We start from the raw sequence: 25,822 nt of genomic DNA on the forward strand, positions 1-25,822 counted from the left end.
AATGGATAAAGCCTGATATTTGACTGTTGCGATTACCTACATGTCCCCAGCACAGAATTCCCCTGCTCGGGCATTATGTCAGTCTCTTACTCCCCAGGATTAAGGTGTGCCAAGCACATCTGATTTCAAGTTTTCTTACTCTATATTATTTGCTACTGTGTTCATTTTAGGAAATATATGCAGTTCTAGCATACGAGTTTACAGGTACCTGTTGTAACCTCTACCTTTTTCTGTGTTATTTTTTTTTTCTTATAAGAGGGGTGTTTTTTTTTTTTTTTTTTTTTTTCCCCTCCCTGGCAATTGCTATCACTCTGACCGATTGCACACATTGTTCTTTCAGCTTCAGTCGCGTTCAACTTATATATCCACCTGTGAATAAGGTAAATCTTAGATTATTACTTGTAACCACTTATTATCCAAATGGCCATCACCATTCTATCACTTAATGCAAAGGGGCTCAATTCTCCTTTTAAAAGAAATCTCTTATGGAAGGAAGCACTTATGTCTAAAGCTGACATTTTATGCATCCAGGAAACACATTTTAACAGTACCAACCCTCCAAATTGTAAGCATAAGAAATTCGCACACTATTTTTTCTCAAACCATGCTAAAAAAAAATGTGGGGTCATGATAGCAGTAAATGCTACCATCCCCTTTACCCTTCATCGACTGGAAACAGATGATGAGGGGAGATTTATTATCCTATCCGCCACCGTTCATAACCACCCCATGACGCTTGTTAATGTATATGTACCCAATACCTCCCAAAAATCGTTTTACAAAAAACTCAAATCCAAATTGGCTCCGTATATGGATACAGCCCTAATCATCTGTGGTGACTTTAATGACACCCCAGACCCCTACCTGGATTCTACTAATCCACGTAGGAGAACAGCTTCTGCACTCTCTGCCTTTATAGCCAACGAAGATCTCTATGACCCCTGGAGGTGTATGCATGACGTTGAACGCGACTACACCTTTTACTCGCATACCGGTGGCTCTTACTCTCGGATCGATCTTTTCCTCACCAACAAAAAATCTTTACTATCAATCTCAGAAACGCGAATTGGTCTTATCACCTGGTCTGACCATGCTCCAATTACCTTGAAAGTGTTCCCACAACAAAACTCACACATGCGTCCTCCCTGGAGAATGAACACTTCTCTTTTAACCAATCCAAACTATGAGGAGAAGATCAGGTCCGAGATTGAGGGCTTCTTTGAAATTAATTGTGGTTCTACTGCTGATCACTCCATGGTATGGTTAGCCCACAAAGCCTTTCTACGGGGTCTCCTTATTAAGATTGGTGCGCAGGAGAAAAAAAAAAGGTTGGAAGAGACAAACTCCCTACTTAACCAACTTAAACAATTAGAAATCATCAACAAAACCTCACCTTCTCAGGCAACACTAACAGCACTATCGGAACTCAGGCGTAAACTGAGTGAACACCTACATAAAAACTTTGAATTTTATATTCAAAGATTGAAACTACGTTCTTACGCCTTTAACAACAAATCTAGTGCATTTCTTGCTCGACAAGTTAAAAGACAGCAAATCAAAGCCAAGATCCCTTTCTTGTTTAATACAAAAGGAGCTAAGATGACCAATCCTTTAGACATCGCCAACACCTTCGCGAACTTTTATGACAGGTTATACAATCTACATGCTTCAGAGGGTGCCACCCCACCACGCATCAGTGACATCAATGCCTTTCTAGATTCCATCCAACTCCCTAACGTAACGCAGGAACAACTAACAACCCTTTCTACCCCATTTACTACAGAAGAAATTAATAGAGCCATCCAGTCCCTCCCCTTACATAAAGCTCCAGGCCCGGACGGCTTTGCTAATGAATATTTTAAACACTTCCACCACACGCTTACTCCTCATCTATGTAAGACGCTTAACCAATTTGCCTCCACTGGTGTAATACCTCAAGAATGTTTGGAAGCCCTTATAGTTACCCTCCCCAAACCCGGCAAACCACATGACATTCCGGAAAATTACAGGCCCATATCCCTTCTGAACACGGACATCAAATTATATGCCAAACTATTAACCCTTCGACTTTCCTCAGTCCTACACCACCTAATACATCCCGACCAAGTGGGTTTCATACCCCGAAGGCAAACATCCGACGGAACTCGTCGATTCATAGACCTCATTCAATGGGCAGAACACCGTCGAATGCCTTCTCTGCTCCTATCCCTGGATGCGAAGAAGGCATTCGATCGGGTGCAATGGACATACCTAGAAGCAGTATTGCGCAAATTTGGCATATCAGGCACTCTATTAACTGCCATACTTGGCTTATACACGAATCCCAGTGCGAGAGTGTGGACTTCGGGAGTAACATCTGATCCATTTACTATCTCGAATGGTACCCGACAAGGGTGCCCGCTTTCACCCCTTATATTTGCCATGGTCATGGAACCTCTAGCTCAGAAAATTCGAACAGAAAAGCAAATTAAAGGAATAACAATAGGGCAGACGGAACATAAAATTGGACTATATGCGGATGACGTGATCATCTCCATTACTGACCCAACTAATTCTTTATTGACGCTACAATCGATTCTCGACCAATTTAGTACAATTTCCTTATATAAAGTGAATCATAGTAAATCAGTCATGTTAGCAATTGGTTTAGACCGAGACACCAAACAACAGATTTCTACACAATCCCCGTTCACATGGTCAAAAGACTCATCCATTACATATTTAGGGACTCGCTTGCTCTCTCCCAGTAAAAATATCCTGCGCATCAACCTGGCAGACCTCATGGAAAGGCTCAAAAAATTGTCTGATGATTTAAATCTTCCTTTCATATCATGGGCTGGACGAATAGCACTTACAAAAATGTATCTTCTCCCACATGTCTTGTATTTATTCCGTACGATGCCACTGCCATTTCTCTCCTCGCAACTGAGATCCATTCAAGCTATCATCAACTCCTTCATATGGCAACACAAAAGATCCAGACTACACAAGGACAACCTAATGGCGCCCAAAAAAATGGGTGGTATGGGGTCCCCCAACATTGGTCTATATTATAAAGCTGTCATTCTAGACCAACTCAATCAATGGTGGAACACTGACACAATCTATAACTGGTCACAGATAGAATCATCTGTTTTAGCCAAGGACCTCCAGCTATACCTCTGTGCAGCTCTCCTAGCTCCTGTACCCACGCACTCCCAATTGGACTCAATAACGGCATCTCTCAGGGTGTGGACATCTCTCCCTCAACTTTCAAAAGGAATACCACAGTCCATACTGCAATACTTACCACTCTCAGCTGTCTCATTGCTACTACCGGACCTTCCTCTGACACCCTGGCTTGAGGCAGGCGTCCACACTGTCGGACATCTCTTCAATTCCAACGCCTTGATGCCCTTTGCTCAACTAAGCTCCAGGTTCGGGCTATCTTCAAAAACTTTTTACATATACCTCAGGATCAGATCACTGCTTGCTAAGATTAAATGGTCCACTCGAGATACTATTCTGTTACCGATCATACAATATTTCCGGTTAAAGAAACCCTCTTCCAAAGGCATTTCATACTTGTATGGTCTACTATCCCAGGATGCAGAAAAGCACATACGTACTCAGTCAGAAAAATGGAACCTATACGTCCCACATGTCCTGCCACTATCGCAATGGCAGGCAGCACTATCGCTACCGTCCAAATTTTCCCATTGCACCGCGCACTGGGAATCCGGACAAAAACTTTTTCACCGATGGTATTATACCCCTAGTAGACTTGCCAAAATTTACCCTACCTCGTCTAATCTCTGCTGGAGAAATTGTGGCCTTCCAGGATCCTTCATGCATATCTGGTGGGAATGCCCCATGCTTAAAGTTTTTTGGAATCAAATATCCGACCTGCTCAAAGTAAGCTTCCCCTCACATACCAATTTATCTGCGGTGGATCTCCTCATGGGCCTGATGATTCCTACGTGGCCCAAAAAATCCCAAACCGTCGCCACCCACATTCTCATCGCGGCAAGACTAGCATTAGCTAGAAACTGGAAAAAGACTCACCCCCCTTCTGTCCAAGACGTCATTACCATACTCAACGATAACTTCAAGATGGAATATAGCTTTGCCAAAGCTCATCTCCAAACAGGCAAATTCTTCCGGAATTGGAACCCGTGGATTAAGGACTCCAGATGTGTGCGGTCAATCAGTTCCCCCAATCCAACGACGTCCACATCCTCCTGTCTCACACCGTGACTTTTCACGTCCTGTCCCCTCCACTTGATACTTATCTTTCTCACACCGAAAAACCGGAGTATAGATGCAAAACAGCGACAGCGTAAAATGACTATGATATTAGATGTTAAAGAATATTGGTTTTACTGCGGTGACTGCTAACTTTACCCCTCCCTCCTTTTTCCCCTTTTCTTTTTTTTTGTTTTTGTGTGCTCACCCCTACTTTTACAATTTGTTTTACTTACTATAGCTCAGGACTGGGCAGCGCTGTCACTCTCCCCAGGACACAGTTAGTTCCCAGAAGGGGTGTTCAGGGGTGACTGATGGTGCTCTCATCCTCTCAGGATTTGTTCTTAACCACTAACATGTACATCTATGTTTTCAATGTACTTGCTTTTATTAGACTAAGCTTCCCAAATGGAAGCAACGACTACATCTACACGAAAATGTAAGTCCTATATTGCTGTTATTTTTTTTGTGCAAAATTTAATTAAAAAAATAAGATATAAAAAAAAAAAAAAACAAAAAAAAAAAAAAAAGAGGGCAAGCAGGCTCTGTGTCTAGAGACAACAGTGCTGGTCGTAGACGCGGTGCATTGTCATCATCAGCACGTGGCCATGGGACGCGCTTGTCCTTCTTTTCGGCAGCTGGACATGTTGAGCCGCAACATGCCGAAGACTTGGTAGAGTGGATGACCAAGCCCTCTTCATCCTCTCTCACCCAGGCTCAGGGTACTAGCAAAGCAGCTGCCAACACATTGTCTTCCCTCCTCTCAATGTCATCATCAGTGACTCCTTCCCTAGACCCACCACGTCCTCCTGAGGAGTCTCCTGAACTCTTTGAGCACAGTGTTGGGTACATGCTCCAAGAGGATGCCCAGTGTTTTGTAGGCTCTGATGATGATACTCAGCTAGAGGAAGGCAGTAGCGTGAGCGCAGAGAGAGGGGATGCTCAAGAAGGACAGCAATCTGGCAGTCATGTTCCACAAGCTGCAGCATACTGCCAGGTTTGCTCCAGCGATGAAGAGGGAGGGGATGATGAGGGCACTGACTCCACGTGGGTGCTTGGTAGGAGAGAGGAGGAGGAGGAGGAGGCACATGTCCAACGAGGCAGGATGCCCTCTGGGGGCCAGCTTAGGGGCAGCACACCGACTGAATCACACCGCAGAGCTCCGCCTGTGCAGGGCGCTGCCTCTGCACGTTATTCTAAAAGTTCTTTGGTGTGGGCCTTTTTTGAGACGAGTGCATCAGATCGCACCGCTGCCATTTGCAACATATGTCTCAAGCGTATCTCGTGGCCAAAACATCAGCCGCTTGGGCACCACATGCTTGACCAGACATATGTTGACCTGCCATGCAGCTCGTTGGCAAGCATACCTCAAAGACCCACACCAAAGAACAAAGCGGACCTCTCCTTGCTCCTCATCAGCTGGGATCTCCAAACCCACTAGACCTTTAGTCCTCTCTGAAACCTGCTCTGAGAGCAATGAAGGTGTAGAATTAGGTGTGTCACAGCCAAGTGCTTCCGGGCACTCTGCTAGCAGTACAACCATGTCCGATTATAGCAGGCAAATGTCCCTGCCCCAGCTGCTGGAACATCGAAAGAAGTTCACTCCCAGCCATCCACATGCCCAGCGGTTGAATACTAGCTTGGCTAAATTGCTAGCACTTCAACTGCTGCCTTTTCAGTTGGTAGACTCGGCCCCCTTCCGTGAGTTTGTACAATGTGCGGTTCCTCAGTGGCAGGTCCCCAAACACCACTTTTTCTCACGGAAGGCGATTCCGGCTGTCTACCGGCATGTGGAAGGCAATGTCCTTGCCTCGCTGGACAGGGCAGTAAGCGGTAAGGTGCATATTACCGCTGACTCATGGTCCAGCAGGCATGGACAGGGACGTTACCTGTCTTTCAAGGCCCATTGGGTCACTCTTCTGGCAGCTGGGAAGGATGCAGGACAAGGTGCAGTAGTGTTGGAGGTTGTTCCGCCACCACGCCTCCAAAATGCTACTATTGGTTGTGACACACCTCTCTCCTCCACCCCCTCCTCTTCTTCTTCCTCCATGGCCTCTTCCAGTGCTCTGTCCTCAGAACCAGTGGTGCTCCGTAGGCGTTCCAGGGGCTATGCAAGTACGCAGGAAAACAATGCCATGCCGTGCTTGCGCTGGTTTGTTTGGGGGACAGGAGCCACACTGGGGCAGATGTTTTGCCAGCTCTGAAGGGGAAGGCCAAGAGGTGGTTGATGCCACGCTAGCTTAAACCAGGAATGGTGGTTTGCGACAATGGCACCAACCTCCTCTCCGCCCTCCGACAGGGACAACTGACCCATGTGCCCTGTGTGGCTCACGTCCTTAACCTGGTGGTGCAGCGGTTCTTGGGCAGGTACCCGGGCTTTCAGGATGTCCTAAAGCAGGCCAGGAAAGTCCTTGTGCATTTCCGTCGATCATTTAATGCCTGTGCTCGGCTGGCTGAGCTCCAAAAGGAGTTGAACCTGCCCAAGAACCGCCTTATATGTGACATGCCCACCAGGTGGAACTCAACGTTGGCCATGCTGCAGCGGCTGCACACGCAGCAGAGGGCCATCAATGAGTACCTGTGCGACTACGGCACCAGGACAGTGTCAGGGGAGCTTGGTTTTTTCTCACCACGCCAGTGGGGCATGATCAGGGATGCATGCACTGTCCTGTCACCGTTTGAGGAAGCCACAAGGATGGTGAGCAGTGACAGTGCATGCATCAGTGACACTGTACCTCTTGGAGCATACGCTGCGTGGAATAATGGACAGGGCACTTGAGGCAGAACAGAGGCAGGAAGAGGAGGACTTCCTTGCCTCTCAAGGCCCCCTTTATCCAGACAGTGTTCCTGCTGTGCCACCCATCACACAGGAAGAGGATGAGGAGGAGGAGGAGGAGGAGGAGGAGGATGATTGTGTCAGCATGGAGGTGGAGGCTGGCACTCAGCATCAGCAGTCTTGTAGGGATGATTTACAGTCCCAAGAAACCCGTGGACTTGTACGTGGCTGGGAGGAGGTAGCTGCGGATCATGTTGTCCTTAGTGACCCAGAGGACTCTGGACCGAATGCCTTAGCTAACCTACGCTGCATGGCCTCCCTGATCCTGCAAAGCCTGCGGAAGGATCCTCGCATTCTTCGGATCAAGGAGAGGGACCATTACTGGCTGGCCACTCTCCTTGATCCACGGTACAAGGGAAGGTTGCTGACCTTATCTTGCCGTCGCAGAGGATGAGACATCTCCGGGAGGCCTTGCAGAAAGGTCTGTGCAACGCGTTCCCAGAGACTGGGAGGTTACAAACGTGTTGCTGAGGCATCGGTCAGAAGGAGCGGTGGAGAAGATGGCCGTCTGACCAATGCGTTCAGACAATTTTTTAGTCCGCAGCCCCAAGGTATGATCGGTTCCAGCAACCATCGCCAGCGCCTGATTTACATGGTGCAGGAATACCTAGGGGCAAGGTCAGACTTGGACACCTTTCCCACCGAAAATGCTCTGGCTTACTAGGTCTTGAGGATGGATCACTGGCCAGAGCTTGCACAGTATGCAATTGAGCTACTGGCCTGTCCTGCATCCAGTGTTCTTTCGGAACGCACCTTCAGTGCTGCTGGTGGTTTTGTTACTGATCACAGGGTGCGCCTGTCCACCGACTCAGTTGATCGACTGACCTTCATCAAGATGAATCAGTCTTGGATCACCCACAGCTACCAAGCACCTGAAGCTGATGTAACTGAATAATTTTTTTTGAAATATCACATCCCTTCAAGACTGCCTATGCTGATGCTGAGTGACTGTCCTGTTATGTTGATTGTCTATCCTCTTCCTCCTCCGCTGATATGTTGGAAGAACATTTTTGGTTCTGGGTGATGCCACCAGCCCAATTTTTCTGCCCCTGTTTAACAGGGGCGTTTAATTACAATTTTTAATGCAATGCTTTGCAGCAGGGCTCATTCCTGCACTACAACTAGAGCATATGGGAGATGTTGCAGTGTCGTGGCACCAGCACCAGTGCCTAAGGCCCAATTTTTCTGCCCCTGTTTAACAGGGGCATGTAATTACAATTCTTGATATAATATTTCACAGGAGGGCCCGTTCCTGTGCCCACCCAGAGTAACTGTGAGGACATAGTGTTGTGGCACCAGCACCACAACCACCAAAGGTCAATTTTTCTACCACTGTTCAACAATGGCATGTAATTACAATTCTTGATATAATCGTTCACAGCAGGGCGCTCCAGCGCCCACCAAGAGTCACTTTGAGGGCTTACAATGTTGTGGCAAAACCAACACCTTGTTCCACCATTTCTGCAGAGCATATAGGGCAGGCCCCTACTTTCAAACATCCAACTTACAAATGTCTCCTACTTGCAAACGGAAGGAGACAACAGCAAGTGACAAATTATACAGGGGTGATAACCCTTCCTTATGTTTTCCAAAAAGCTTAAAAATAGATTTTTTGACTGGAACTACACTTTAAAAATGTAACAGTTGAAAATTACAAACAGATTCTACTTAACACAACAAACCTACACAGTCCCTGTCTTGTTTGCACCGCCTGTATACTGCTGTTCTGAGTATATAGGGCCTGGGGGCCACACGTATTTCCTTTTTTTAATATGGGTACGGGGTTCCCCTTAATATCTTTTAATTTTGACCGTTCGAGTCCCATAGACTTCAATGGGGTTCTAAAGTTCGTACGAATTTGCGGTCCGTTCGAAAGTTCTGGTGCGAACCGAACCGGGGGGGGGGGGGGGGGGGTGTTCGGCTCATCCCTACACCTGACATTTCAGATCAGGCTATATGCAATATTGTGGATCACGGACTTCTTTTATATCAATGTGCCACGCTTGTTTATTTTTTATTTATTTCTATTCATGCTGATATTTTCATGTTTGATTATTCATATATTTGTATATCTTTTGGACAGTAGGCCAAGGGATGTGAATAGGGATCATTTTAAGTGGTCCTTCTTCACATCTTTCTCGGTGCAACATCGAGAGATTGTGAAAATTCTCAACAGACATTGGAAGGTCTTATGTAATGATAGGGTGCTGGGACCGGCCCTACCCAATAGGGCTGGTGTCATCTTTAGAGGTGCTCACTCTATTTGGGGGGGGGGACATAGCTCCCAACACCATGGACCCTCCCAGTAAGGTCTCATTTTTTTCAGCGTGCAACGGTTATTTCCTGTGCCGGAGATGCAATGTATGCTCACACAATGTTCTGAGACGGAAATCAGAGACTTTCACGTCCACTGTTACATCTCGGACCTACAATATTAAACACTTTGCTATGTGTACTACAAAATATATTGTTTGATCACTTGCCCTTGCAAGTTGCACTACGTGGGCCGTACTAAAACATTCTTCTCAATCTGGGTTAATGAACACATTGCAAAGATTAAAAAGGGCTGTGACAAACACTGTTCCTAGACACTATTTAGAATGTCATGGGAGGGACCCTAAAGGGACTTTATTTCAGATTATTGATAAATTCACCCCACATTGGAGGGGTGAACCACTGGTTAGGGGAGTGTCACGACTCGAGACGTATTGGATATACGAGCGTGGTGCTACACGCCCCACGGCATGAACGTTTACTGGGATATCAACTGTTTCATAGACCGGGCGTGAGTGGCACCACTCCTTGTCCTCATGTTTCGAGTTTGTTGAACATCCGTAAGGCCCTTAGGTAGATAGATTTGTATATGTTTTCTTCTGACCTCGAGTAGTTTATGTAGTGTTTCATTTCATTGTGTAATTATTATACACAGTATTATAACTACCAGGTACCGAGGGGTTAATCTCCTTCCTGAACCGTTTCAGTTATATAAGACACTTTTTATCCCATGCCCTTATTGTATGTTTGGGCCATTGAGGTTTATGTTCAATTAGATATTATGGGATGGGTTCCACTTTAAACTAAAGGGAGCTATATAGATTATTTAATTCATTTTTTGCTATTTTATGGCAGCCAAACCTTGACTGATGCTGTCTGTGGGAATACTACATAGATTATTTAATTCATTTTTTGCTATTTTATGGCAGCCAAACCTTGACTGATGCTGTCTGTGGGAATACTACATAGATTATTTAATAATTTTTATTTTTTTGTGATCTGTGTGGTCTCCTTTGGTGACTCATTCCGGCAGAAGTGTGCCGATTTTAGCACTTCTGCTGTGTGGATGGGACATGCTTGGGGTTTGCCCTTGTGCGGACATGTGTCATGTACAGTGGGAGCCATGTGTTCGCTGTTTCCACTGTCCCGAGGCTTGAAACGCATGGTGGTTGACCAGCGGAAGTGATGTGTTCGTTACTGCCGCGTGTCATCTATGGTTGGGAGCACACATTGGGCTGAGTGAGCGTCATTATGCCTTGTATTCGAACGGAAGTGATGCTTGTTCGCTTCCGTTATGATGTCGAGGCTTGGACGTACATTCACGTCCGGTTTGGAATCGAGGCTTGGAACGCGGGTTTTGCGCCATTATGTGCCGTATCCCGCGGTATGTTTTTTTAATGTCCTTGGGGATTTTATTGGGCTTTTCCAGCTAGGGAGTTGTGATGTGCTCAAGTTCTTGTTTTTTATTATAGTTAACGGCGTATTTTATTTGAGATTTACAGTCATTCGGAACAGGATGTTAACCTGGGGCCTACTTCCTGCTTCCGGTGGGAGGTGTGGAACGCAAGCTGGGCAGCCATTTAGGCTTATATTTGAGTTCCAAGAATCAGAATATGATCTGCATTAGACATTATTATTTATAGTTTATGTTTTTTAATTTGAGTTAAATACATATGTTTATGGTGGTATATAACAATGTATTTTATTATATTATGTTTGATGTGATTTTGATGGTCGAATTGGGGCACTTCCGGGTTAACCATGCGGGAGGTGGTCCCTTTAATGGCCCCATATCACAGTATTGTATAGTCTATATATAGTGGCAATATGGGGGAGTCAAGTTATGCCCCAGCATAACCGCATGCAGGGCCTGCATTTTTTTGCTCCCCATATTGCCTTTTCTTTGTAGAACGTGATTTTTATGCTCTTACACCATTTGTTTGGTGGTTTATATCTATTTTTAAATAAACCTTCATCGGCCGACTTACACCATGTGGAGCGCCTCCATGTTTTTTTTCTCTTTCCCGTTTGGGTTTTGCTGAGCTGTTCTAAAGTCCAAGTTTCCTCATCTGGAGCTACGAAGCTGAGGTTTCTGAGGACAGTGGATAAGGACCTAATCTATCTGAGAGGAGGGGACGATCAAGCAGGACGTGGCTTTGTTAGCTCGCATGACACAGTGCCGTAGGGTAGTTGTGTCCAAAATTCATGATAAGAGTACCCATCCATGTGTATGTTTCAAGATTTATTGGGCTTGTGAATCCCAGAGGATTTGATCTTCTAAGAGTGGACTGAAACGAGTTGATATTTATTTGTGGACTTTTAGTTATCTTCACATTTACACCAATATTTACTCACATTAATAAGAGTGGACTGAAATGAGTTACCATTTATTTGTGGACTAGTCACTATTGTTTTATTTTATATGCCTATTCACATTATTGTTTAGATTTTAGGTATATCACTACTTTAGTGCTGCACTTTATATGTTCACAGAACATACTTCTGGACCGGAACCCTGAAACACATGACGTCCGCATCTTAAGTACCCTCTCCCAGAAAGCACAGCAAGAGTGACACTCCCACTGGGCTGACTCCGAGAGAAAGTAACCTTAAAGCACCCAACCAGACTCTGTTACAATGCCTGCCAGAAGTGACAGTGCCCCTCCATGGCCAAGCAGAACACCTTGTAGTCTAGTCAGACTGATGCTGAAGTCAAAATTTGCAGTAATCAAACCCAAACCAAACTGCGGTTCAGATTAAATATTAAATTTCAAAAACACATAATGCTAGCTCTTCAGGAGCCGGCGCTACATAGGTAAACATAATGGTGCTCCTGTGTACGTATGTGACATCCAACTGTGTCAATTCAAATGTGCTTTAAAGCGGGATTTCACTGTGGAAAAAAAATATTAAAAGCCAGCAGCTACAAATACTGCAGCTGCTGACTTTTAATAAATGGACACTCACCTGTCCCAGGGTCCAGCAATGCCAGCAGCTGAGGCCGATCGATCGCTCGGCTCTCGGCTGCTGCCGCCACCATTCTAGGTGAGGGAATCAGGAAGTGAAGCACTGCGGCTTCACTTCCCGGTTCCCTACTGCGCATGCGCGAGTCGCGCAGCACAATGGGAATTGTCCGCGCTGTCTCTGGGACCCGTGTGTGTCCCAGCAGACAGTGCGCAGGGACAGGAAGAGGCATAGACTGCCGTGGGAGTCTATGCCCGGATGTGGGTGTAAATATCTGTCTTTGACAGGTATCTGCACCCCCTCCCCCTGAAAGGTGCCAATTGTGACACCGGAGGGGGGGGAGGGTTTCCGATTAACGGAAGTTCCACTTTAGGGTGGAACCCCGCTTTAAAGTCCATGTGATTATGAAAACTGCTATATGGGTGATCAAAAGCAAGCCGTGGTATTCTCACTGAGGTGCTCCCCCCTAGGTATTAAATACTCACCTCTGAGTGTGTGACTTTGCAATTAAGTTTAGTCAATACACGCCGGTGAACCACCTTTGGGCTCTGCAGTGTTACCGGAATCCAGGACTTGTCAGCGCAATGCCTTGGTATGTTAGTAGAAAAAAAGGACTTAATTGACTAATTGGTAAAACTTTATTACACTAAGCAAAACCCACATATGGGGTACTCATAGATTAGGTGCCACTCTACATCAAGCGAAAATGGCTAAAAATACCAGGGGACAGAACGACACGTTGAGCAGCTGATCTGCTGAGGAGGAAGTACATACCATCCCAATATCAGTTCGGTATTCTTAGCCATTTTCGCTTGATGTAGAGTGGCACACTGTTGCACCTAATCTATGTGAGTACCCCATATGTGGGTTTTGCTTAGTGTAATAAAGTTTTAACAATTTATTAGTCATTACACTAAGCAAAACCCACATATGGGGTACTCACATTGATTAGGCGCAACAGTGTGCCACTCTACATCAAGCGAAAATGGCTAAGAATACCGGACTGATATTGGGATGGTATGTACTTCCTCCTCAGCAGATCACCTGCTCAACGTGCCGTTCTGTCCCCCGGTATTTTTTGCCATTTTCACTTGATGTAGAGTGGCACCTAATCTATGCGAGTACCCCATATGGGGGTTTTGCTTTGACTAATAAATTGTTAAAACGTTATTACACTATCAAGTTCTTTTTTCTTTGTTTCTTCCTCTTTCCTAAATACTTTGGAGGGAATTTATCAAAACTGAAGCAGAAGGAATATCTGGGGCAGGTCCGAATAGCAATAAATCAGCTTATATCTACAGCTTATTCAGTTAGTTTATGAAAATTAAAGATAGAAGCTGATTTGTTGCCATGCACATCTGCTCCAGATTCTGACTGCTACAGTTCTTAGCATTTCTGGATACACTCCCTATGCACATCATTCTTAGTAAAGGCACTTCAACATATAGAATAGATGGCGAAGGAGTTTACGGAGTGTTTGTTTTTTTTGTTTTTTAAATTAAAGCATTGGAAAAATAATGTTACATTTAAATAATTTTACAGCAGAGTTCCGGACGAAATAGGACTTAAGATAAAAATACCCCTAGAATACTCATGCCTCGTGCAACGTAACAAAAATATGCTGTGAATTATGCCCAGTTTTGTATTTGTGCAGAATTGTTTTCTTACTTTGTGAAGTTCTTGCACAACGCAGCCATCCACAGTGTGGGCATCTGAAGCCAGTGTTCTTCCTGGATTCTGTGCAAGCTGGCACCCAGCATGCACCTGCTGATTATGCGCAGTGTGATGAAATCTTGGTCAACTTGCCATGCCAAACTGACCAAGTTTTCCATAGATGCCATTGTTAAATGTTACTGGAGCTGCACCATGTCAAGCTGACCAAGAATTTCCATAGACTCCATGTTAAATATTACGGAAGCAGTGCCATTCCAAGCTGACCAAGATCTCCCAGGAGCCAATGCAAAACTGGAAATGACGTCCACAGTTAAAGGAGGAAGTGAAATGAGATATAGGCTTAAATCAGGTAATTGAACAGAAAAATAAATACATTTTAAGGATGCACATTAGTGCTGCATGGAGAGGAGTGAAAAATGTGGTTGGAACTCCACTTTAATAATGTATCAATTAACTGAATTATTTCACTATTGACCTTAAGGGCACAAGGAATGTGTGTGTTAATAGGTATATGTATTGGGGCTGTTATTTTTTTTTGTTTTACTTGTTCTTATGTGTGTACCCTACATATTTAATCAAAATCAAATCCAAAATCCTGTTTGCAGTTGACACAAAGCTAGAGCATGTGGTGAATAAAGTCTTACAGGAGTTTTAAAATTTTTGACTAATCTGAATGCACTGTTAGATCAACCAAACACATCACAATTGAGGTTAAAGGATGATAAAGCATGTCTTCATACTTCTCTAATGACAGGTTTGCCTTAAGGTAATCACACTAAGGATAAATCTTTGCACCTGGAGGAAAAGATTTAGCTTTCACATAATGAGGAAATGTTAGTTTTTGTGAATATGTTAATTGTTTTTAATAGAAGCTACATTTTATTTGACTCAAAGGTTATTAATATTTATAAAAAGTAACACTGTACAGTATTTATCTAGGGAGTATCTGATAACCTTTGGGTAGAGGAAAAGCGTGTATCCTTGTCACAAAAAATTGGACCACACTTTGGTTTTTTACCTTTTTCTGAATCAACTGTGGATTTGGAGTTACAGTATACACACACACATATATATATATATATATATATATATATATATATATATATATATATATATATATATATATATATATATATATATATATATCGCACTGTATGTAAGTTTTATAAGCCAGCTATGTAACCATTATAATACTAGCATTTCCATCTCATTAGCAAAAATTGAACCATCGATAGCCTGCATTATTTAAGTAGTTGTCCACAAAAGACACACAAGATGCGAATATATTTTTTATTTATTAGGGATGTTTTATACATTCACAACATAGTTAGCATGAACAATATTTTATACATTTTTGTATTAAAAAACAGCAATGTAATCAACAGATCTGTATCAGCTCATTTCTAATTCAGTAAATCCAGCTAAAGGGTATTTATTTTTAGAAGTTTGCTCCAGTCTACCATGGGGGAAAATAGAAAAAAATTGGAATCGCTTTCCCATTTTATCTGGATTCATAAGAACATCATAGCTCTGCATCAAATGTGTCTGCATAGTATGATCTTTGGCATTTTCCATAAGTACCTAAAAGCATGATTGGGTTGTAAAAAAAAAAAAAAAAAAAAAAAAAAAAACATAAAAACATTACAATATGAATCTGTACAACAGACTGAATATATTACTGTCTATTGTAATTCCACAACTAGGATTCACAGAAGATTTCACCTGATTTCAAACTTGGTATACAAGCAATTGGCACAAAAAAAAGGAACTTTGAGTTGCCTGTAAATTTGTTAGTTTTATAGTTGGCAACGTTGAATAAAGACAACAGTTCATGTAGTTCAACCCGTGTATGTGTGTGTGTGTGTATATATATTAACACAATTTCTCATATCTCTGTATATTGTGTTCGCTAAGATGCCCTGCTAAGAGTTTTTTTTAAATATCAACACTTAGCGCTGACTGTGGAAGTTCCACATCCTTACTGCTCTAACAGTAAAGAGCCCCCTACCTAGCTTAACCCCTTCCTGTCGGTCGTAAGGCTGCATATCTGTGTATAAAGGGAAAAGGTTGCACTAATTGAGAAAATATTAGATTCCAAAAACAGTCATAAGTTAATATATATGTGCAAAATCACATATCAAATAAATATTGAGTAAAATATTGATCAATATAAATTGAACAACAATTTTGTATGAACTTTTTTTATGAATAAATTGAACAACGTTTAAGGATAACACACTATTGGAGCCCCCTCCTTTTTTTCTATCCTCCTATATGGCTCGTCCTGGGCTGAGCGAGCTCTCTCTACTAGAAAGCAAGTTTCTCGGGGCTTGGCCTGGCAAGCAATGGAGTAAGACGCGGTATATGTGAGCTCCCGAGCGCCAATACTCCTATTCCTATCCTGCACGCAGATTCCTAGCCAGAAATCACCGGACGACTGCTTGTACCTTAGCGGAGTGCCTGGGAGAGATGTCGCCATCCAAACGCCACCCTGGGGCAGCGGACAGGCTGGTTCAGTTCCGCCGGCCGGGTACAGACAAGCAGGCCCGAAGATGGCGCGGACGCGTGCGCGAGCACAGAGCACCAGACACGGCCAAAGTGTTGGACGCAATAGCGGGACTCCAGGGGACACTGATGGCCAAAATAGATGAAGTCAAAACCGATATATCCCTACTCAGGCAGGATCTCTCAAAGCTACGGGATAGTCACCGAGGCAGAAACAAGGATAGGGACAGCGGAAGACATCCTCCACCTGCTGAGACACGCCACTGAGGATATGCAGAGGCAGATACACATGCTGCATTCTCATGAGGACGACATGGAGAACCGCCTGAGGAGGTGCAACCTCAGGTTTATCGGACTCCCGTAAAAAATAGAGGGGACAGATCCTGCCGAATACCTGGAGTCCCTCCTTGTCAAAACTTACGGAAGAGAAGAGTTCTCCGTGATGTTCCATGAAGCCTGCACCACCCGGAGCGCCTCCACGCACATTTATAGCGAAGTTCTTAAATTTTTGCGACCGGGATAAAATCCTGAGGCTCACCAGAGAAAAAGGCAACATTCAAGTGGAAAATACCAGAGTAGCAGTATTCCTGGATTTCTGCAGCGAGGTGTAAAGGAAGCGGTCCCTCTTCCAGGAAGTCAAGCGGTGTATCCGAGCACAACATCTCAAGTATGCCATGCTGTTCCCTGCCAGATTGCGGGTGGAGGACGGCCGTGCCCATTTTTTTGAGGATCCAGCGGTGGTGACGGCCTGGCTGGACCAGCGGGGTAGGCCTGCCTAATACTCGTGCTACCAGAAGTCCCGTGAGTATGCCTGCCCTATGACTGCATGTATTCTCTAATGTGCAAGCCAAAACTTTTATTGTTGGGATCCGGGGAGTCCCCAACCCCTCCACGGGTTTAGGGCGATGATTGTGGCATCCTCTCTCCCGTGGAGGAGTTTGGCACTGGAACATTAGCTGCTGACACTTTATTGCTTCACCCTGTGGGGCAGGGGGTGGGGAGAGAGGACTTTGCTCTGGTGCTCTCCCCCTCCTGCTTTTAGCCTTAGTGATATGCCACATCCTGCACCTGGACGGTTGGAGGGGTTTAAAGGGACTACCACGCTATGCAACATGCTTCCATGGGACATGCACTACAAACTTGTTCTGTTTTTCGGGGGGGGGGGGGGGAATGTTATAAAGTCGGTTTTCACTGCTCTCTCACGCTTGGATACCGTAATGGTTTTGGGGGGGCTCCCTCCTCCGATGGATGCCTCTTGGATGGGGGAGGTGCCGTCCTTCCATTTTGTGGGAGACCCAGAGAGCAGGGGATGGAGTGTGCACTGGCACAGATGAAGTATTACTGGACCAGAGACTCTCTGAACGATGCCTGATCTGGGATGCTCTATAGCCCGGAAGGCGGTGCCGCTCAGATATCTAATCTGCTTGGCAATGTTCCGTGGTCCCGTTTATTGATAACTGCCACTGGGGTGGGGATATACAAGGCTGGGTAGAGCAGCTGGACCCTCAACTACCTTGCAACCGCTATCTGTGACAGGCGCAGGGTGCTCACACGGTGGGATCATAGGTATTACCAGACCCTGCCGCACCGTGGAACTCCGCTGATTGACAGTGTGAAGAGTTGCCTCCAGAGGAATGTTCTTACCCTGGTGTGTTATGCACAGTAATGTTATGTATGATGTACCTCCAATTATGTTTCTAAACTGGATGATGAGTGCTGGGGTTATGGTTGGGGATGATATGTTTTCACAATGTTGGGGAGGTGTAGAGCTGGGTGGGAGGGGACAAGTTCAACAGTTGTGTTGTAGTTTTCAGGGAAACCCCAATTTAGTGTATGCTGGCTAACGTGTGAACAATTTATGGGAACGGGGCTGGGCCACTGGTGTGTACGACTGGGGAGTGACGGGCATTATGCACTACTCCCGGGCTGGCCACCATGGTACCACTCCAGTCCCTCATGTATATGTTGGAGAAGGGTATGGCATCTATGAAGTTCCTAACTTGGAATATCAGGGGGATGTGTAACAAGATTAAGAGAACCGCAGCCCTGAACTTCCTCAAGACCCAAAAAGCTGACGTTATAGCTCTGGTGGAGACTCATATTACTGGTCACCTCCAGGCGGCCCTGAGATGGCCGTGGGTGGGATGGGTGTTTCACAGCACCCTTACCAACCAATCCAGGGGAGTCTCGGTGCTGATAGCTAAGAGGACCCCCTTTGAATTGATAGCGATGGAGTCGGATCAGCAGGGCAGGTTTCAGTTTATGCACGCTCTGGTGGGGGGGAGCCCGCTTCTTATCCTGGCATGCTATGTTCCTCCCCCATTCACATTTGATGTGGTTACGAGGGGGTTGGCGTTTATGACACAGAACCTCTCGGTGCCAGCGGTGTGGATGGGGGATTTCAACATGACCATGAACCCGGTACTGGACAGACCATGAGGGGAGCCACAACAAAATGACGGTCAACGCCTGACCAGATTTGGTAGACTGGTGACGGAGTTCGTGTTGACGGACATATGGCGACAACAGTACCCGACCATGAGAGCGTACACCTGTCACTCTACCAGCCACGACATGATGTCTAGGATAGACCTTATTTTAATTTTGGACATATTACTGCCCAGAGTGAGGGGTTCAGGTATTGCGCCGAGGGCCCTGTCAGATCATTCCCTGTGTTGGGTCCCGGGGTCGGTTTCCAAACAGGTCTGGAGGCTAAACCCATTCTGGCTCTCTAGTCTGCCTGATATAGAGGCCATAGCGGGAGAACTGCACCATGTACTATATGAGTCCGGGGCTAACTACACTAACCCATCGGAGTGGGATGGGTTTAAAAACTACGCCCGTGGGTTACTGTCACAGAAAATCGTCCGTTTAAAACGGTCGTCTGGCCTCGCTATGCAGCTCTCAACAACCAAATTGCAGGAGCTGGAATCGGCTTACAATACCGACCCTAGCACTGACAATTTATGTAAGGTTAAGTTACAGTCTAGACTGGTCTCCCAGCTGCTTATAGAGAAAGCTAAGCAACACATATTCTTCAGTAAACAACGGGTGTATGAACATGGGGAGAGGGCCGGAAAATTACTGGCATACCTTACAAACCTGAATGATAGACCCCCGGTAGTTGTGTCCTTAAAAACCTCACAGGGTGAGATGGTCACGGACCCTGCCTCGGTGGCAGATATGTTTAGGAACTTCTACTGGGAGCTATATAAAACCCACCTCACGCGCAGCCAACGGGACATACAGGAGGAACTACATACAATAGATTTCCCAAGGCTTAATACTGATCAAATTAAAATGCTAGAAGCCCCTATAACTGACGAGGAGGTAGCAGAGGCGGTGTTACAGCTGGCTAAGTCCAAGGCTCCGGGATTAGATGGTTTACCCCTAGAATTCTACTCAACCTTTTCTGAAGCCCTTACCCCTACCTTGACAAAACTCTACCACAATATATTTAGTGAAGGGGCCCTTCCCCCATCCATGCAGGAGGCGCAAATTATAGTATTCCCTAAACCAGGGAAGGATCCGGGTTTCCCAGAGTCATACAGACATATCTCCCTCTTACAAGTGGATATCAAGATCCTGGCTAAGATCTTGGCCACTAGACTAAATCGCGTTATATTATCTCTCAGGCCGCGTACACACGCGCGGACTGTTTGCCCAACCTTATTCGTCAAACAGTTTCGGCAAACAGTCCGCTCAAAATTTGCATGAGCGGACTTGCCCACACACGAGCGGACTGTTTGACGAACAAGGTTGGGCAAACAGTTCGCTCAACTTTTGAAATGAACGGACTCGCCCACGTAAGGAGGCAAATCCGCCCATTTCGAGCGCGTGTACAGGTAGGCGGGGCCCGTGAAGGAGACGTCGCGGGCTCCGCCGCCTGGAATGGGCTTAAAGGGGAACCCCAACGCCGAAAAAAATCGGCGTGGGGGTTCCCCCAAAGTCCACACCAGACCCTTGTCCGAGCACGCTACCCGGCCGGCCAGGAAAGGGGGGCGAGCGAGCGCGCCCCCCCTCCTGAGCCGTACCAGGCCGCGTGCCCTCAACATGGGGGGGTGCCTTGGGGAAGGGGGGGCCGCGCGGCCCCCCCACCCCAAAGCACCTTGTCCCCATGTTGATGAGGACAAGGGCCTCTTCCCGACAACCCTGGCCGTTGGTTGTCGGGGTCTGCGGGCGGGGGGCTTATCGGAATCCGGGAGCCCCCTTTAAGAAGGGGGCCCCCGGATACCGGCCCCCCACCCTATGTGAATGAGTATGGGGTACAATGTACCCCTACCCATTCACCTGTGAAATAAAGTACAAAAAAAAACACAACACAGGGAAAAAATATTTTATTGCACAGCTCCGGGGGTCTTCCGTCTTCGGGGGTCTTCTCGCCGGACTCCTCCGCTATCTGTGTGTAGCTCTTTTACTAGCGGAGGAGTCCGGCTTTCTTCCTCCCCGCCGCCGGCCTCTTCTCCCGACTTCGGGGGTCTTGTCCCCCTCTTCGGTTCTTCTGCCGGGCCACCGCGCCTTCTTGTAGCTCTTTTACAGGTGGTGGCCCGGTCTTCTGTCGCCGCTGTCGTCGTCGCCGCCGCCGCCTTCCGTTCTTGTTCTTCTTCTTGTTGTTCTTCTTCTTCTCCTGGAGATGTTGACTCGACGATCTCTCCGGCCGGAATGCCAGAGCCGCGCTGTGCGGTCACTTATATAGTGACAATGGGGCGGTGTCACATGGTATATGTCACATGGGTTGGTCACATGGTGACCCCGCCCCCTTACGATGTCATAGTCCCCATGTGACATCAACCCATGTGACCAACCCATGTGACATATACCATGTGAAACCGCCCCATTGTCACTATATAAGTGACCGCACAGCGCGGCTCTGGCATTCCGGCCGGAGAGATCGTCGAGTCAACATCTCCAGGAGAAGAAGAAGAAGAACAAGAAGAAGAACAAGAACGGAAGGCGGCGGCGGTGGCGACGACGACAGCGGCGACAGAAGACCGGGCCACCGCCTGTAAAAGAGCTACAAGAAGGCGCGGTGGCCCGGCAGAAGAACCGAAGAGGGGGACAAGACCCCCGAAGTCGGGAGAAGAGGCCGGCGGCGGGGAGGAAGAAAGCCGGACTCCTCCGCTAGTAAAAGAGCTACACACAGATAGCGGAGGAGTCCGGCGAGAAGACCCCCGAAGACGGAAGACCCCCGGAGCTGTGCAATAAAATATTTTTTCCCTGTGTTGTGTTTTTTTTGTACTTTATTTCACAGGTGAATGGGTAGGGGTACATTGTACCCCATACTCATTCACATAGGGTGGGGGGCCGGTATCCGGGGGCCCCCTTCTTAAAGGGGGCTCCCGGATTCCGATAAGCCCCCCGCCCGCAGACCCCGACAACCAACGGCCAGGGTTGTCGGGAAGAGGCCCTTGTCCTCATCAACATGGGGACAAGGTGCTTTGGGGTGGGGGGGCCGCGCGGCCCCCCCTTCCCCAAGGCACCCCCCCATGTTGAGGGCACGCGGCCTGGTACGGCTCAGGAGGGGGGGCGCGCTCGCTCGCCCCCCTTTCCTGGCCGGCCGGGTAGCGTGCTCGGACAAGGGTCTGGTGTGGACTTTGGGGGAACCCCCACGCCGATTTTTTTCGGCGTTGGGGTTCCCCTTTAAGCCCATTCCAGGCGGCGGAGCCCGCGACGTCTCCTTCGCGGGCCCCGCCTACCTGTACACGCGCTCGAAATGGGCGGACTTTCCGAGCGGGAACAGTCCGCTCATTTCGAAAGTACAGCGGACAAGCCCACACACGGGCGGACTGTTCGCTCAAACACAGTTTTAGCGGACAGTTTTTCGGAATTTCCGAAAGACTTTGTCCGTCCAACTGTCCGCTGAAACTGTCCGCTGAAAGCCCACACACGAGCGGACTGTCCGCCCAAACACTGTTCAGCGGACAAAGTTGGACGAACAGTCCGCCCGTGTGTACGCGGCCTCATTCACCCCGACGAAACTGGGTTCATGCGGGGGAAAAATACGGCCATGAACATTTGGCGGTTGTTCATGAACATACAGGCACGCCATGACAATTTGGGATCGCGAGTCATAGTAGCGTTAGACACAGTGAAGGCATTTGATTCGGTGGAATGGCCCTACCTATGGGAGTGCTTGCGGAGCTTTGGGTTTGGGCCAAACTTCTGAAAGGGGATACACATCCTGTACCAAACGCCGAAAGCCAGAGATCTTGTCAATGAATGGCTATCGGAACAGTTTCCACTAGAGAGGGTACCAGACAAGGGTGCCTCCTGTCCCCTCTTCTGTATGCCTTGGCGGCTGAGCCCCTAGCAATGGTAATCAGGGCATCCCCGGATGTAGAGGGCCTACGCATAGGTAACACCCTGGATAAAATAGGACTATACGCAAATGACACGCTACTGTATTTGGCAGATCAGGGGCCGTCTCTCCAGACGGCACTAAAAGTTATTGAACGAATGGGAGATTACTCGGGACTACGCATGAACTGGGACAAGTCCCAAATCCTCCCGGTGGACCAATTTCCTCCGCCACAGGTTACCCTGGAGCTTCCTCTGATCAGGGTGGGGGCGGTCAAATACCTGGGGGTGCAGGTCACTAGGGATCTGAGGGACTACTGTTCACTTAACCACTTGCTTACTGGGCACTTAAACCCCCCTCAGTCCCAGACCAATTTTCAGCTTTCAGCGCTGATGCACTTTGAATGACAATTGCGCGAGCATACAACACTGTACCCAAATGAAATTTGTATCATTTTTTTCCCACAAATAGAGCTTTCTTTTGGTGGTATTTAATTACAGCTGGGAGTTTTATTTTTTGCTAAACAAACAAAAAAAGATACAAAAAAAAATAAAAAAATCATGTTTAATTGTTTGTTATAAAATTTTGCAAACAGGTCATTTTTCTCCTTCATTGAAGTGCGCTGATGAGGCGGCACTGATAGGCTGCACTGGTGGGCACTGATAGGCATAGTTAAGACGGCACTAATAGGCACAGATAAGGCAGCACTGATGGGCACAGATAAGGCGGCACTGATGGGCAAAGATGGGCACAGATAAGATGGCACGGATGGGTGGCACAGATGGGTGGCACTAAGGGGCACTGATAGGTACCACTGATAGATGGGACTGATGGGCACTGATAGGTGGCACTGCTGGGCACTGATGGGCGGCACTGCTGGGCACTGATGGGCACGGATATGTGGCACTGGGGTGCAGCACCTTTGTTGAGGCAGATTGTGGGCACTGCTGGGTGGCACTGTGGGCACTGCTGAGTGGCACTGTGGGCACTGCTGGGTGGCACTGATGGGGGGCACTTATTTTTTAATCATCTTTATTGATGAGGGGGCAGGTGGGCACTGGCAGGGGGCAGGTGGGCACTGGCAGGGCTGGCCGCGATCGGGACTGATGTCCCGATCACGGCCGCCGGTGATCGGCTCTTTTTTTTTTTCTCGCGCTGTCAGCGCGAGGAGGAATAATAGCCGATTACCGGCTCCGTTATATCACATGATCAGCTGTCATTGTCTGACAGCTGATCACGTGATAAGGGGTCGGGATCGACCCCTTGCTCTGATCTGTGATCAGGCGAGTCTCAGACTCGCCGATCACAGAGCGCGCCGCGCGCGCCCCTCAGGGGGCGCGCAGGCCGCTCGTGCACGGGACTACGTCAATAGACGTAGTCCCAGAAAAGAAGATCCGCGCTGTAGCCGTCATTTGGCTATAGCGCGGGTCTCAAGTGGTTAATATAGAGCCTCTATTTACGCTGCTTAAAATCAAGACGCAGGCCTGGGCCAAATTGCCACTCGGGGTTATGGGCAGAATGAATCTAGTGAAAATGGTTCTCTTGCCCAAAATTCTCTACATGGTTTGGCACGCCCCCCTGTGTATTCCTCTTAGAGTATTTAAAAAAAATGGGAAGTATACTTAACACCTTTGTTTGGGGACATGGATGACATAAATTAGCCTGGCTCACTCTTAAAAACCCTACCACCATGGGGGAAGCCTCGCTTCCTGATCTGCAGAAATACTATCTTGCAGCGCAGCTGTCCCATCTACACTATTTTAACACAACAGAGGCACTTCAGTATCGAGCCCTGGTAGGGGACAACCCGGGAAATTCCATAGTGACTCCACTGCAGGCCATTTTTAGGGGAGGACAAGTGCATAGGAGGACCCGAAGGTATAATGATGGCATGCTTGCGCACCACCAAAAAACTTGGGATATGGCCTTAAAGAAACTAAACATGGGACATATTTATTCACACACACCACTCTGGGCTAACAGTTATATGGCAGAGCTACAGCACTTGCCAGACTCAGGCCTATGGGCCTCCTATGGGGTGGTATACCTCTACCAAGTCATGACGGAACTGGGACCCAAACCGTTTTGCTCCCTTCAGGAGGAGTTCGCACTGCCACATCAATTACAATTTGGCTATCTCCAATTGCGCCATGCACTGAAAACCCAATTTAGGCATATGGAGCTCTCCTTAACCCGCCCTCAAATCCTAGACATAATTCTGGATGTAGATTCCAGAAAACGAATATCTAATATATACTCTACGCTTCGCCTCCCCAAGACGGTAGTGGTAATCCAGAAAGCTAAAGAGGAATGGGAGTCCGATCTGGGCGACACTGACTGGGATGACGTCACGAGGACGTCACCCAAGCTCTCAGATAGGTTGACGCAACTATACATTATTCACCGCTCATACCCGACGCCTCAGAGACCGTCCAAATTCAGACCAACTCAATCATCAAACTGTCCCGCATGTGGTCACGACCCTGGCACATTCTTTCACCTAATTTGGGAATGTGTTAATCTACAGCCATATTGGCTGCAAGTGGTTCAATTTCTGCATGATGTCATGGACTCCCCAGTGACACCAGACCCAAAACTATGTATACTGGGACTGCTGCTCGATGTTGAGGTTGACAAGCATCAAGCTACTTTTATGCATTAAACTCTGTTTGCAGCCAGAAAGGCTGTGGCTCGACTGTGGATGACCCCCCCCCCCCCGACTGTAATTGAATGGAAAAGGGATGTAAACAATACCTTACCGTTTAAAAAGCTGATATACAAACATAGGGGATGTGCACAAATTTTTTTCCAAAGTTTGGGACAGATGGATGGGGAAACATGTACGTAAAGATGGATAAATACAGGGGTTCACTTACAGAACTGATTAGACCAGGCGGCTGAGGAATAATGAGAATAGGAAAGGCCTGCTGGGGGGGGGGTATGGGGGGTGAAGGAGGAAAGAGGAACGGAATAACAGTCACACCATCCCATGTTTAATCGCAGAATGATGGGCTGTTTGGGTAATATGAATGGTTTGGAATGTCAAA

The 25,822-nt window shown here is 47.0% G+C and overlaps 1 protein-coding gene across 5 annotated transcripts in view; it reads right to left on the bottom strand.

The window, feature by feature from the left end:
- Positions 1–15,248: 15,248 nt before the first annotated feature.
- Positions 15,249–25,822, bottom strand: part of NDUFAF7 (NADH:ubiquinone oxidoreductase complex assembly factor 7) — a 483,664-nt gene continuing 473,090 nt past the window's right edge. For all 5 annotated transcript variants that reach the window (XM_077486562.1, XM_077486563.1, XM_077486560.1 and 2 more), the window contains one exon: positions 15,249–15,553. In XM_077486562.1, coding sequence (XP_077342688.1) covers positions 15,365–15,553 — 189 coding nt within the window. In that variant the 3' untranslated portion in view covers positions 15,249–15,364. The remainder of the gene's footprint in view (positions 15,554–25,822) is intronic.

The sequence above is a fragment of the Lithobates pipiens genome, unplaced genomic scaffold (assembly GCF_037356315.1).
Source record: "Lithobates pipiens isolate NorthernLeopardFrog02 unplaced genomic scaffold, aLitPip1_a1.2 Scaffold_18, whole genome shotgun sequence".
Classification (NCBI taxonomy): Eukaryota; Metazoa; Chordata; class Amphibia; order Anura; family Ranidae; genus Lithobates; species Lithobates pipiens.